Below are 13,003 nucleotides of genomic sequence, written 5' to 3'. Positions count from 1 at the left end.
TGGTTTGTATGTTTTATTTATGACAACTTTTAAGAGTTTTTTCATGTTGTAAGCCACCTTGAAGATGCCTCAACTATGGAAAGGCAGCATAAAAATAAAATGTTGCATGGATGCATGGATGTATGTAAGATGGCTATCACATCTCTCAGTTTCCTATTTTCCAGGCTAAACATATGCAGCTCCTGCAACCATTCTTCATAAGGCTTGGTTTCTATACCCTTTATCATTTTGGCTGCCCGCCTCTGCACACCTTGCAGCTTATCAATATCCTTCTTAAAGAAGCATATTCAGAGCTCAGTATTCCCCAAAGCACAGCCTCAGATCCAGCCCAACCTCATTCCACCTCGCCTTGTATCCAGCTTTTAAACCTGACCTCCCAAAAATGTTACTGGGAGCAATGAGGGCACAATGGTGGATGAACCATCCCAGAGGCCTTTGCTTCTGTTTTGTTTTACTGTACTTAATTTCCTGGATATCAAACCTTCCAGGCAACTGCGGGGGGTGTGAGTGGGGGAGCCAGCAACTTCACATTTTCCACAGCTAAAATAGCTGCCTGGCCAAAACAAAAGATATTTTAATTCAGTGTGATCTGTAATTCTCATTTTTCCAGGTTGCGAAATACGTAAGAGACAAGAGATTAATCCCAGTCTGGGCACAGAGAAAGTCTTTTCTGAGGACGCACAGAAAAGCTTTTTAAAAACAATATCATAATAATGGTGCAACAAGGTACTAAAACCAAAGATTAGTGGGGGATGAAACCCAGGGATGGGAATAGTAAGTTTTAAACAGTTTAAACTATACTGCTATTATTTCAAGCACTTGGAAAGGAATAAAGGGTACAAATCCCCCCCCCCACCTAGGATGGTGCACAGTCCATCCAACTCGATCCAGGTTCCCAAATTGCCGGGACCGAGGGAATACCCAAATCTACCAGGATCCAGTCCTGAAATCATTCACTCACAAGACTAATGCTTAATCAGGGTTTTTAAACTCCTAATTAATGTGATTGGGAAGGGGAAGGAGATGCTGTGCCTCCACCTCCCTGGACACCTGCAGGATTGAACCCTCAGCTCACCAGCTGGTGATCCAATCCTGCTGGGTGCTGCCTCTCCAGGGTGCTCCCTGTGGTGAGCTGGTGAGTGGAGAGGTCAATCCTTATCAGTTTTGAATGCACCCACATTTCTCTGCTGGAAAAAGGTGTGCTCAGCACAAGCTTCTACTTCCTACCCAAGATAGCATAAGAAGAGCCTTCTGGATTAGGCCAGTGACCCATCTAGCCCAACATCCTGTTCTCACAGATGCCCCAATGGAAACCCACAAGCAGGACCTGAGTGAAAGAGCAACCCTTTCCCCTCCTATTCTTTCCAGCAACTCATATTCAGAAGCATTTCTCCTCTAACAATGAAGGGAGAGCATAGCCACCCTGGTTAATAGCCATGGTTGCCTTCTCCTCCTCCATGAATTTGCCCAATCCTTCTTTAAAGCCATCCAAGTTGGTGGCTTTCACTGTGTCCTTTCAGAGTTCCACAGTTTAACTCTGTGTGAAGAATCCTTCCTTTTATGTGTCCTGAAATCTTCCAACCTCCACCTTCATGGATTCTAGTCCATGAGTTCTTGCATTATGATGGAGAAAATCTTTTCTCTTTCCACCTCTTCTATGCCTTGCACAATACAGTGGTACATCTGGTTACGAACTTAATTCGTTCCAGAGGTCTGTTCTTAACCTGAAACCGTTCTTAACCTGAGGTACCACTTTAACTAATGGGGCCTCCCGCTGCTGCCACCGCCACGCAATTTCTGTTCTCATCCTGAGGTAAAGTTCTTAACCCAAGGTACTACTTCCGGGTTAGCAGAGTCTGTAACCCGAAGTGTTGGTAACCTGAGGTGTTTGTAACCCAAGGTACCACTGCAATGCCCTATATCGGTTCTGCAGTGGGTTTTCACAAGACTTGGCCAAAGCCTGGATCTCTGCAAACTGGCCCAAGTTTGGGCTTTGGCCTTCAGCCAAATCTGGTGCACAGCCCTAATTTCTTCACTCGTGAGGCTTTAAGACAAACAGGGCTTTTAAAAGGAATTTATTTTAACTGCATCAAGCATCCCCTTCAAGGGATGAATCTATTTTATGCCTCAAATGCAGAGAGGAAGCCGACAGATACCCAAGATCCTTGCTAAATATTCAGAGAGATTTCTTCAGTTGAGTCACTGTAAAGTGCGTTTGTGTGTCTGTTTTTAAAATCAGTTGGTAAGCAAGTAATGTGTTTGTTTCTCACAATGACAGATTTTGGAAACTTGACATCAACTCTCTCCATATCAACATAGTCCAAAACACTGAGTGTGTCAGACTTTGAAGATCCATGGTTCATACCGCAGCTGAAAGTCCTGGGTGGACAATTTTTACCTCTGCGCAATAGGCTCATTTCTTCACAACTCTCTCTCTATCCTCTAACCAGTCAAGCCATCACAACAAGGGATTATCATTTAAAGTTTCCACCAGGTAGCATATGATCACTTGAAAGGAAGTGTGGCGTAGTGGTTTGAGAGTTGCATTTGGACCAGAGAGACTAGGGCTGGGCAGTATCAGCTTTTCAACATCGTGGTATATCACCAGCCAAACATCATGGTTTGGGGACATACCACGAAGTTGAAAAGACAAGCTGCACTGGCCTCAGACCGTGAGGCACCGGGTAAAATTGCTGCAGCTCTCACTGTGGGAGCTGAGGCGGTTTCACCCCAGCACCTAGTGGGCTGGGACAAGGTGGCTTGTTTGTACAGCTCAGCTGGGGCGCGACAGGGCTCCTGATCCCCAACTGAGCCATCCCTGGTATTGTCCCCCCCCCCCCGAGTGGGAGACAGTGTCAGGCTGGGGGATCCTTTAACTGCTCAGCTGAGGGGAGTGGCCGAGCAGTTTAAAGATGCAGAGAGAGGAACAAGCTGTACTGGTGCCTCACTGATGCAGCTTTTTTCTCCCTCTGCACAGTATGAGGGCAGAATGGGGTGGAAGAAGTTGCTAGTAGAGGGACTCAGGAGCGGTGGTCATTTCACCAGTGAAGCCAACATCGCAGTCTGCTCCTTATACCAGTCCTGGGTGATATATTGATATATCTCCCAGGCCTAAGAGATACCTTGGTTGAAATCCTCACTCAGCCATGAAGCTCACTAGGTGACTTTAGACTGTACACTCTCCACCTAACCAACATCTAAGAGTTGTTGTGAAGAATAAAATAGAATGCGAGGAGGGAAATAATAATTCTGACTTTGGTAGTCATGGTGAGGATCAAACAAAACTATGCCAGTGTAGCTCTCCTCTTGATCACTAGAAAAATTACACAGCTCACCAGAAACTTGGGTTGATTGTTTTAAAACTGGAAGTCAGGAAGCAAAGTTCTACAATCTATACTTCATGCAGAATCGCAATGTACACCCAAATTTTGTACATCATGTTCAGGACCAGTAGACCCCCCCCACACACACACAAAGAAAAACATAAGAAGAGCCTGCTGTATCAGGCCACTGGCCCATCTAGTCCATCTTCCTGTTCTCACTGTGGCCAACCAGATGCCCCAATATGAAGCCTGCAAGCAGGACTTGAGCACAAGAGGACTCTACCCTCCTATGGTTTCCAGCACCTGGCAATTCAGAAGCATAGCTACCTCCGACTATGGAGGCAGTGTGTAGCCATTGTGGCAAGTAGCCATTGATAACCATCTTCTCCTTGAATCTGTTCAATACTCATTTAGAGCCATTCCAGTTGGTGGCCATCATTGTCTTCCATAGCTTAACTGCACTGTGTGAATGAGTCCTTTCTTTCCATCTGTCCTGAATCTTCCAACATCCAACTTCATTGAATGCCCATGAGTTCAAGTGCTATAACAGAGGGAAAAAAAACTTTTCTCCATCCCCTTTTTCCACGCCACACATGATTTCATAAACTTCTATCATGTTGCCTCTTATTCACCTTTTCTCCAAACTGAAAAGCCCCAAATGCTGCAACTCTTCCTCACAGGGAAGTCACACCATCTCCATCATCATTTCAGTTGCCCCTTTCTGAACCTTTCTGATCTCCATGATATTCTTTTCAGTGAGGCAATCAGAGAAGGCCCTCTGTCCTTCTTTGCACCCACAAGGAAGTTACTCCAAACTCAGTGTCTCACAAAAGGATAACGGCTGCCAGCATGACATCAGCTGAGCTCTCTGTGCGTGTGCAAAACACAATGACTCACGGTGCAATCCCAACGATGGAGCTGCCTTGGACATGAGCAGATGTTTTAAATAATCAAAACATAAAGCACTGCAATAGATGCATCCCAAAACAAGCGGGGGGGGGGGGGTTTGAGGGTGAGGCAGGACTGAGCAGCTTGTGCTGCTGTATTGAGCAAGGATCATGTGAAATATTTTGCTCATGAAAGGTTCCATTAAAAAAATAAAAATGAAAAAGCCTCATTTGTATTGAAGAAACAATTGGTTAATTGTCCCCACAAGGCACTGTTTGGATTTACTAGTCAACAGACGAATAATCTTGGCTGGAGCTGGAGCAAACACTTTGGCTGATTATTTATGGACATTTCCTGCAAACCTCTTTGAAAATCAAAATGAAAAACAAAATTAAGGAAAGCACCCCTGCATTTTCCAGTAAATGGGTCGTGACTGTCAATTTCAGTTTCTGATTGATTGTCTGTTAATCTTAAATGCAGCAGCTCTCCATATCTCCACATTGGATTGCAATCAAAAACTTTTAACCTCAAACTTAGCAGGGATGGTGCCTGGTTGACTTCCAGTGGGAGGGAGTTCCACAGAGTCAGGCCCACGACACTGAAGGGTATGCTTTATCGTTGGCACAAATTATGCTTCTGGCCCAAGTGGGGTCACTAATAGTTGCTTCACAAATGAGCTCATTGATCAACTCAGGACGTACAGGACAAGGCAGCCCTGAAGGTAATATGAATCAGCACTCATGGAAATGTGGATTCTGAGATGTGACAATAATAAGAACCCTGCCGGATCAGGCCAGTGGTCCACCAAGTCCAGCATCCTGTTCTAACTATCGCCAACCAGGTGCCCATTATGGAAAAGCCAGTAGCAGGATTCAAGAACAAGAGCACCCTCCCCCTGCCCTGCAGTTGCCAGTTTTCTTAATTCAGAAGCAATACTGTCTCTAACCATGGTGGCAGAGCATGGACATTGTGGCTGGTAGCCATGCCATATAGGCAAAGGACAACTATCTGGGGACAGGAATGACATCAGCCTCTCCCCCTATACACACACGCAAGCTGAGGTCCATTTGAGCCTACTCTTCATCAGCCACATCTATAATTCTCCCTATTTTTGGATCAAAGCCCTTCACGCAACAGTGCAAAAGGGATCACAGGTACAAGGTCTTCAGAACAATCCATGCACACAAAGGGGTGGGGCAGAGAGACACTTTTCTCCACAGACACTTGCTCATCATGTAATGGATTCACTGGGACTTGAGCCAGGTAAGAAATAACCTTCACCATGTTTCTTCTTCCTCTGCAGCAACGGCAGACAGATGAATAGATCCAACACTCTGGTCCATCTGAAGAGGGTCTTTCACTTTCAAACTATTAACCACAGGTAATATGACTTGGCCACTGGATCAGGTCAAAAAGGTACCATCCAGTCCAGAATCCTGTTCTCACAGTGGTCAACCATTGTGGGAAGTCCCCAAGCAAGAAACTGAGTGAATGGTTGTTGCTCAGTACAGTGGTACCTCGGGTTAAGAACTTAATTCGTTCTGGAGGTCTGTTCTTAACCTGAAACTGTTCTTAACCTGAAGCACCACTTTACCTAATGGGGACTTCTGCTGCCGCCGCTGCGTGATTTCTGTTCTCATCCTGAAACAAAGTTCTTAACCCGAGGTACTATTTCTGGGTTAGCAGAGTCTGTAACCTGAAGTGTACGTAACCTGAAGCATATGTAAACCGAGGTACCACTGTATTCCGAGACAGACTAACTTTGAAGATGGAGGCTCCTTTCTTAACTACCATTGTGAAGAAGAGCTCTGTGGGATCAGCACAAAAGGCCATCTAGTCCAGCACCCTGTTCTCACAGTGGCCAACTAGATGCCTCGAAGAGGAAGTCAGCAAGCAGGACATGGGCTCAACAGCAACGCTCTCCTCACTTGTTATTATGAATAATAATGATGATGTTGTTGAAATTTTAATGTGTCCCCACACAAGAGTTTTTGGAATTGCTGGTATGATTTTAAAAATGACAGTTTTCTGCATTCCCGTCCCATTCTCTCAACTGGTCCAGCAATGTGGAAAAGAAACCTGTCAGAACAATAATCCAGGCAGGCCTCAGACGTCAGAGGGAAGAAGCTAATGGCGCAGATCTCCCCCACCCCCACCCCAGCTGTGGGCCTGTGCTGAATTCCACGTTATTGTCTTCAAGAAAGGCCCCTTTGATTTTAGTTGTTTGACTGTTTCCAGTCAGATGAGGCCTCGACACAATGTTCAATGGCACGTTTTCTATCGGTTGCTCTGTTGTTAATAACCCAGTGCTGTTTATGTCAGCGGGGTCAGACTGGGGACGCATTAAAAAATGTTATACTGGGCCATGTGCTGTAGTCAAGGTGGAATTCGGACCACTGGGATGGGCATTCTAGAACCGGGGGTGGGCTAGCCTGAGCTTAATTTCAGGTGGGTCGAGGCCTAGTTTCATGTAGGCAACAAGGAGAGAAAAATCAGGTGTGGATGGAGAGAGAAAGGGGGTTGGTAAGAATGCAAGAGAGAAAAGAGGCTGCCCCCGCCCACTTTTCAAATCTGCCCCACCCACTTTATATCTGGCTCCACCCACATGCATCTCTCATGGACATGATGTTAAGTGCTCACAGCGCCACGGACTGAACCCAACATCAGTCATATTCAGAGCAGCCCAGCTGAAAGTAGTGGACTTAAGTCCCTGACTTTCAACTTCCTCTCAGGAGAAGTTTGTTGGATACAACCCCGTGTGAGTAAAAGCAGGAGAGATTATCCTGCTATCATGAAATTCCTAAGGTGGATTCCTGAGCCAGAAAGCAAGCTATTCAACAAACCACCCACTCAATAGATATACTGGCGATGAACAAAGGCATCACACTCAAATTCAAACGTCACAAGGTGGGTGGTACTGTTTTGACTCAATCAGAGATTCTAGTCCTCATGGAGGTGATCTAGATGCCAGTGCCTTTCCTCCAGGGCTATCTGGGGTGTATTTTTTTCTGCTGAAAATCTGTGTTTCTCATGGGTGCCATCTAGGCTGCAATCCAAGTCCATCTACTTGACTTGAGCAATCCACCAGACCCTATAAATGCAAGCTTTGGGACCAGAGGCTTCGGTGTGAGCAACTTGTCTTGCTGCAATAGGTTCCTGGAAGACTAAAGCTCATTTCCTTTGGAACTTGCCTGCCTGCCTGCCTGAGATCACACTATTTGCGTCTGGCCCTCCAAACCTCTGGTCTTAGTCCAGCCCAGAAGAGGCAAAGGTGTGGCCTTCAGAAGTTGCTAGACTACAACTCCCATTATTCCTAACCACTGACCATACTTGCTGGGGCCAATGGGAATTGGAGTCCAACAGATTTTTTTTTGGGGGGGAGGACACCCATTCCCATCACTGCACCATTGTCCTAGTCTTTCAAGAAGAACGTAAGAGTCTGGCCACTGGATGAGATGCCACTTCTGCCTGGGATGCTACTCTTCCTATGTGCAGGGATTTTTTTAAAATTCTGAAATGGAAGAACATTCCATTCTATGAGCCTTCACTTTCCGGATGAAGTCCGTACACAGTTTGCCCCCCAACAGTTGTAGCTGCTGAAGAATGAGATCTGCCCCCAGGATCGTGTGATGCTGTTGTCCTGGACAAAGGTACTGAAATGTTGACCCTTGGGAATGCACCTGGTGCTCACCATCCATAGTTGGGCTCTGTGTCAGTCCCAACCAGCCACTAAGAGGTGCACAAACCTTTCAAACTTGCTTTTCTGGCTTCACCCAGAAGCCAGGAGGAATCAGATGAAAATAACAAATAGCTGTGGTTCCTTGCATTATAAGGGATTGGACTAGATGACTGCTAGGGGGTGCCTTCCAACTCTAGTTCTATGATTCTATGACCTCTGAAGGTATGGACTCTTCTCCACTGGAAGTTTGTGAAGAGAGGTTGCATAGCTATCTTTTCAGGATTCTTTAGCTGTGGTTCCTGCATTGTATGGAAAGTGGACTAGATGACCTACGGGTGACCCTTCCAACTACACAATTCTATGATTCAAAAATGTGGACTTTGCAAGGTATCACTGATGGGCAAATACTGGAATCTAAGTCAGCTAAGAATCCGATTCCTTGGATCGTTACCGGCTGCCAGCCACTGTTTACTTGAGAGAGAATATGTGTGTCATATTGCATTACGTAGCAGAGTTGGCTTATTATTTCAGCCTGTAATCATCCCTTTTACCCTACCGCGAGCTAATTGCACGTTTACATGGAGGAGGAGGAAAAAGAAAGAAAGGAGAGGCAGGAGAATCCTGCCTGGAAACCTGAAACCACTCATTGCCTCAACCCCCCTCTGATCCAGATCATAACCAAAAGCCTCTGTCTCCCACGGCGCCCTCAAGGCGTGAGCCACTGCATTATTTATGCCTTACAGCAAAGAACAACTGAGAGCCTATGTCTCAAAAGGGCTGCAGGAGGGTGGGACGGTGCCGGGGGGCGGGGGAATTGGAAGAGCAGAGAGAGCACGGTTTGCTTTAGCATTCACCAGCTCGAGTGCTACAGCCAAAGCCAGGCAAGGAAAGTCCTTTACAGCCTTTAAGCATCCTTGTAAAACCAGCTGCTGCTGTGGGCACCAGTCGCCAGAGTATGCAGCCTTGCGCCAAGTCACAGGGTCGGTTCCATCTAGCCTCTCTCTCTTTCTCTGCGCCCAACTGCGCGCCACCCCCTCTCTCTGTGCACTACACTCCCTTTCTCTCTCTCATACATGACATGAAAGAGGGAGAGATTCCTCAGTCGTCCCAGTGAGTAAGAGCGGGACCCCAGCTTCTGGAGGGCCACAAAAAACCAGGCCTGGCTTCAGTCAGGGGCCATACATCAAGTGAGGGTACGGGGTTTTCTTGTTACCTGTCCTAGGCCTTCATGACAGGAAGGGATACCATTCTGAATCAGGGGCAGGGATCTGTTTTAGCCCTCTGGTAGCTGTTGGGATTCCCAACAGCTCCAGCAAGCATGGGCAATGGTCACGGATGACTGCAACTGTAGTTCAGTGGCATCCAGGGGGCCACTGGTTCCCTGCACCTGCTCTTAAGTACATATATCAGGAAGCAAGGGACCGCAAACAAATTGAGGGGATTGGGGTAGAGATTTGAAGAAAATTGAATCTACCATTTTCCTCTCCTGTTTCAACTCCTGGACGTAGCGGGCCAGTTCAGCGGTGATCTGGGAGGTCATGTTCTCCGAAACGACCTCATGCTGTCCTGCGTAGTCGTTCATCTCATTCAAAGTGGCTAAGAAGGCCTGGCAGGACGAATATCTAAAAAAACAGAACGCAAGGCGAACCACTCATTTAAAAGGAGAGGAGGAAAAAAATTAATTAAATTTAAAAGACACATTGCCCTTTATCCCTTGGAGATAATCAAGTTCTCCAGAGTTCTCTGCAACCAACGGCCGGTGTGGACCGTAAAGGATATTTATAAATGGGGTTGGGTTGTGGGGAGTCTACAGTTCAGTAGGCAGAACATTGAACTCTGCAGACAGAAGGTCCCAGATTCAGTAACTGGCACATTTCCCAGAGCTGGAAGACATGTCTCTGAGAATTTGGGATATGGTCAACTGAGGTACCGTTGGGGAAGAGCGGGCCAATGGAGTGACTCAGCATAAGCCAGAATTCAGACAGAACCGTTTTTCAGCCCAAGGGCCACATTGCCGTCTGGGCAACATTCTGGGGGCTGCATGCCCAAGGTTGGGCGGGGCCATAACAGAAAGTGGTGGGCAAATTAAAATGTAACTGAATACCGATTTATCTATCACCAGCTGCTCCCTAGAAAGAGGCTGAACATGCACAGGTCTGTTGGAAACTTACTTGTACTCATCTTCTTCTTTGGAGTTCTTTTTGGGTTGGTATTTCTTTGAAAGGTTCCTAAAATAATAATAATTAAAAAAGAAGCAAAATAAATAAAAATGAAATTTGTGATTGCCAGTGAATTTTCTACCCACCAGCTGTACCCAATGAAGCTCTACTTTATGCCACTGAAATTAACGTGCTTAAGTCTGTCATGCCAATCAATTCCAATAGGTCTGTGCTGAGTGAGTCTAACAAGTGTTATAAATATTTTGTAAAGAGGCAAAAAACCTTCAGTTCTTTATCCAGTCTATTCTGCTGCCCTTCAACTGTTCTGAGGGTACTCTATATAGGGTGCATTCAGATGTAGCAAATATTGCATTAATTTTCCTGATTATCCCATTTTCTGTCCTATTTTCTAATGTTTCTTTCACGCTGCAGTACCTGTTTCATTACAGAATGGTGGCACATCACACTAAATTTCATTTACACACTGGTGGGCGCAGCGTGACACAGCGACAGACGTCACTGAACAACGCCACTGCTCCCCTGCCCTTCCTGCAGATGTCAGCTTCTGTCCCCCCATGATTCTACCTCCCCCCCCCCAAAAAAAGGGCAGGAAAGAACAGTATTGCTGTTGACTCCTGTGATTTTCTGGGTTAAGGGAACAGCAAACAGATACACACACAAACACCGAAATTAACATGGAAATGATCACCAAATTCTGCTGTATTCCACTAGAATTCTGGAGGTGGAGTTTACATTGTGGGAAAGCCCAGATATACAGTCATACCTCAACTCCTGAACGCCTTGGGAGTCGAACATTCTGGCTCCCGATCAAAAACCAGAAGTGAGTGTTCCAGTTTTTGAAATTTTTAGGGAAGCCGAACACGTCTGGTGTGGCTTCCACTATTGTTTCCGGCATGCCTGCGCAATCGGGAACCAATCGGAAGCTGTGCCTTGGTTTCCAAACATTTCAGAAGTCAAACAGACTTCCAGAATGGATTCCGTTCAACTTCCGAGGTATGACTGTAATGCGGAAATCAACAGTTAGGGAAATGTTGGGGGTATGGAATAAACTGCTGCATGAATGCAAACGTAGTCATGGCACAATTTGCAAGGATTTGCAAACCTGTCAGCATGTGGTGGTGTGGTTAGAGTGTTGGTAGGACCTGGAAGACCCAGGTTCTAGCTCCTACCCAGCCATGAACCTCACTAGGTGATTTTGGGTCAAGTTGCTGTCTCTCAGCCTAACCTACCTCACAGGGATGTTGGGGGTATCAAAGGAGGAGGGAGAGAATCTTTATACCACCTTGAGCTCCTTGGATATAAATAAAATAAATTTTTACTCTCTGTTTCTCATTTTTTTTTCCAATTAAAAACTTCTTTGCAACCTTTCTACATCATTAGTACACATTTCTCCTAATGTATATGCATCTTTCTTTTATTTTTGCACACACTTTCCCCATTTTAATGCATTTTGTACATTATTATGCTTCCACATAATATACACTTTTTGTACACTTTTTTTTGTTGGAGAACATTGAAAAACTCAGAGAAAGGTGCATTTTGAAAGATTACAGTGTTTCAGTTTGCAAATCATTGCAGAAAGTCCAGATTTTGTAGGCTTGCATTAAATTGGAAATTAACCCAAATTTCTCCCCCCCCCCAATCCCTGAATATAAAAGCACACATGAAGCGACGACAAAAGTTAAAACTTGCAGCCAAATCTCAGCACAGAGATTCGCCTTCTATGTTACAGGAGCTTTCTCCCACCTCTCTCTGCTTTCCCAGAAACTGATGCAAACCTTATAAATATGCAGACCGGATAGCTCATAAATAAGCTCTCTTTTCACAAGACTCTAAAAGGAGAACTTGAATGACAGCAGAGGCCAAAGGAGAATTTATTGTGCAGTTTAGTACAAAAAAAATTGTTGCATTGTTGTGTTTTACTTTCACAAGTCTGTTTTATCCCCAAACTGCAGCAAGTCAATACCAATTTTTTTGGCATTGCTTCCTTCTTTCGAAATCTCTTGTATTCTTTATTTCCCCTTTCGCAATAGGATTTCTGATATCCAAACAAAATCACAAGTGTTTCCACTGGAGAGAATTTTGTTTCAAACACCCCCCCTTTTTTCTGGGCTCTAACTTGTGGCAAAATCACGGCAAATGAATTCTGGAAAAGTCTAAATAATTTCCACAGATGCATATTTATTTTATTTTTATTAAACCCAATTCAACCTCCGTTTCCAACATTTGGAAGAGTGGATGGGCAAAACACTGCAGACCAAAATATAACTAAAAGTACACCACTTAAGAATTTGAAACCAAGGTACAAAATCAGAGGAGGAAACACAGCTATTTTGTAATTCCACCTGCCACATGATTTTAACTTGCAACTTTTGAATTGATTTTTCAGATGTATAAGTTTTGCCAATTCAGAATACTGTAAAAAGTAAGATACAGAAGAAAAAAATGTGCAACTTTCAGTGTTCTACATAACTCTTTGCCTTTTCCTCTGTCTAGCAAAACAAATAACAGAGAGAAATAAATAAATAAGATTAATAATATCATATCATATCATATCATATCATAATATAATATAATATAAAGCAGAATGTTATCCTTATGGATATATGTCCATTTCAGGCTCCCAATCTTCCAGTTTAGTTCCAGCCAACATTTCCACATTGGCTTCTAATTTATTTACTTACAGTATTTCAAAGAAGGTCTCGTGAAAATTCATCCACATGAATCTTAGTATGAATTTCTACTAATAAATACATTTGTATGCTGCTTTTCCTAATGTACACTTCCTTGGAAGAAGAAGAATAATTCCCCACCCATCCACCTGGGTTGCCCCAGCCACTCTGGGCAGCTTCCAACACATATAAAAACAATAAAACTGGATCCTACTACCAAATACATGATTAGTCCCTTTAGGGAAAGGTAACCTTCCCAGG

At 44.7% G+C, this 13,003-nt stretch overlaps 1 protein-coding gene across 14 annotated transcripts in view; it reads right to left on the bottom strand.

Moving 5' to 3' along the window:
* The window catches only part of FNBP1 (formin binding protein 1), a 128,586-nt gene that overhangs the window by 55,306 nt on the left and 60,277 nt on the right, over positions 1–13,003 (bottom strand). For all 14 annotated transcript variants that reach the window (XR_013834678.1, XM_079961313.1, XM_079961317.1 and 11 more), the window contains exons 3-4: positions 10,062–10,118; positions 9,365–9,512 (exon numbers count right to left, since the gene is read on the bottom strand). Coding sequence is in view for 13 of the 14 variants with exons in the window: in XM_079961313.1 (XP_079817439.1) it covers positions 9,365–9,512; positions 10,062–10,118 (205 nt within the window). In the remaining variant the exon portion in view is untranslated. The remainder of the gene's footprint in view (positions 1–9,364; positions 9,513–10,061; positions 10,119–13,003) is intronic.

This window comes from Podarcis cretensis, assembly GCF_951804945.1.
Source record: "Podarcis cretensis genome assembly, chromosome: Z".
In the NCBI taxonomy this organism is placed as follows: domain Eukaryota; kingdom Metazoa; phylum Chordata; class Lepidosauria; order Squamata; family Lacertidae; genus Podarcis; species Podarcis cretensis.
This window is presented reverse-complemented; position numbering and strand designations above follow the sequence as displayed.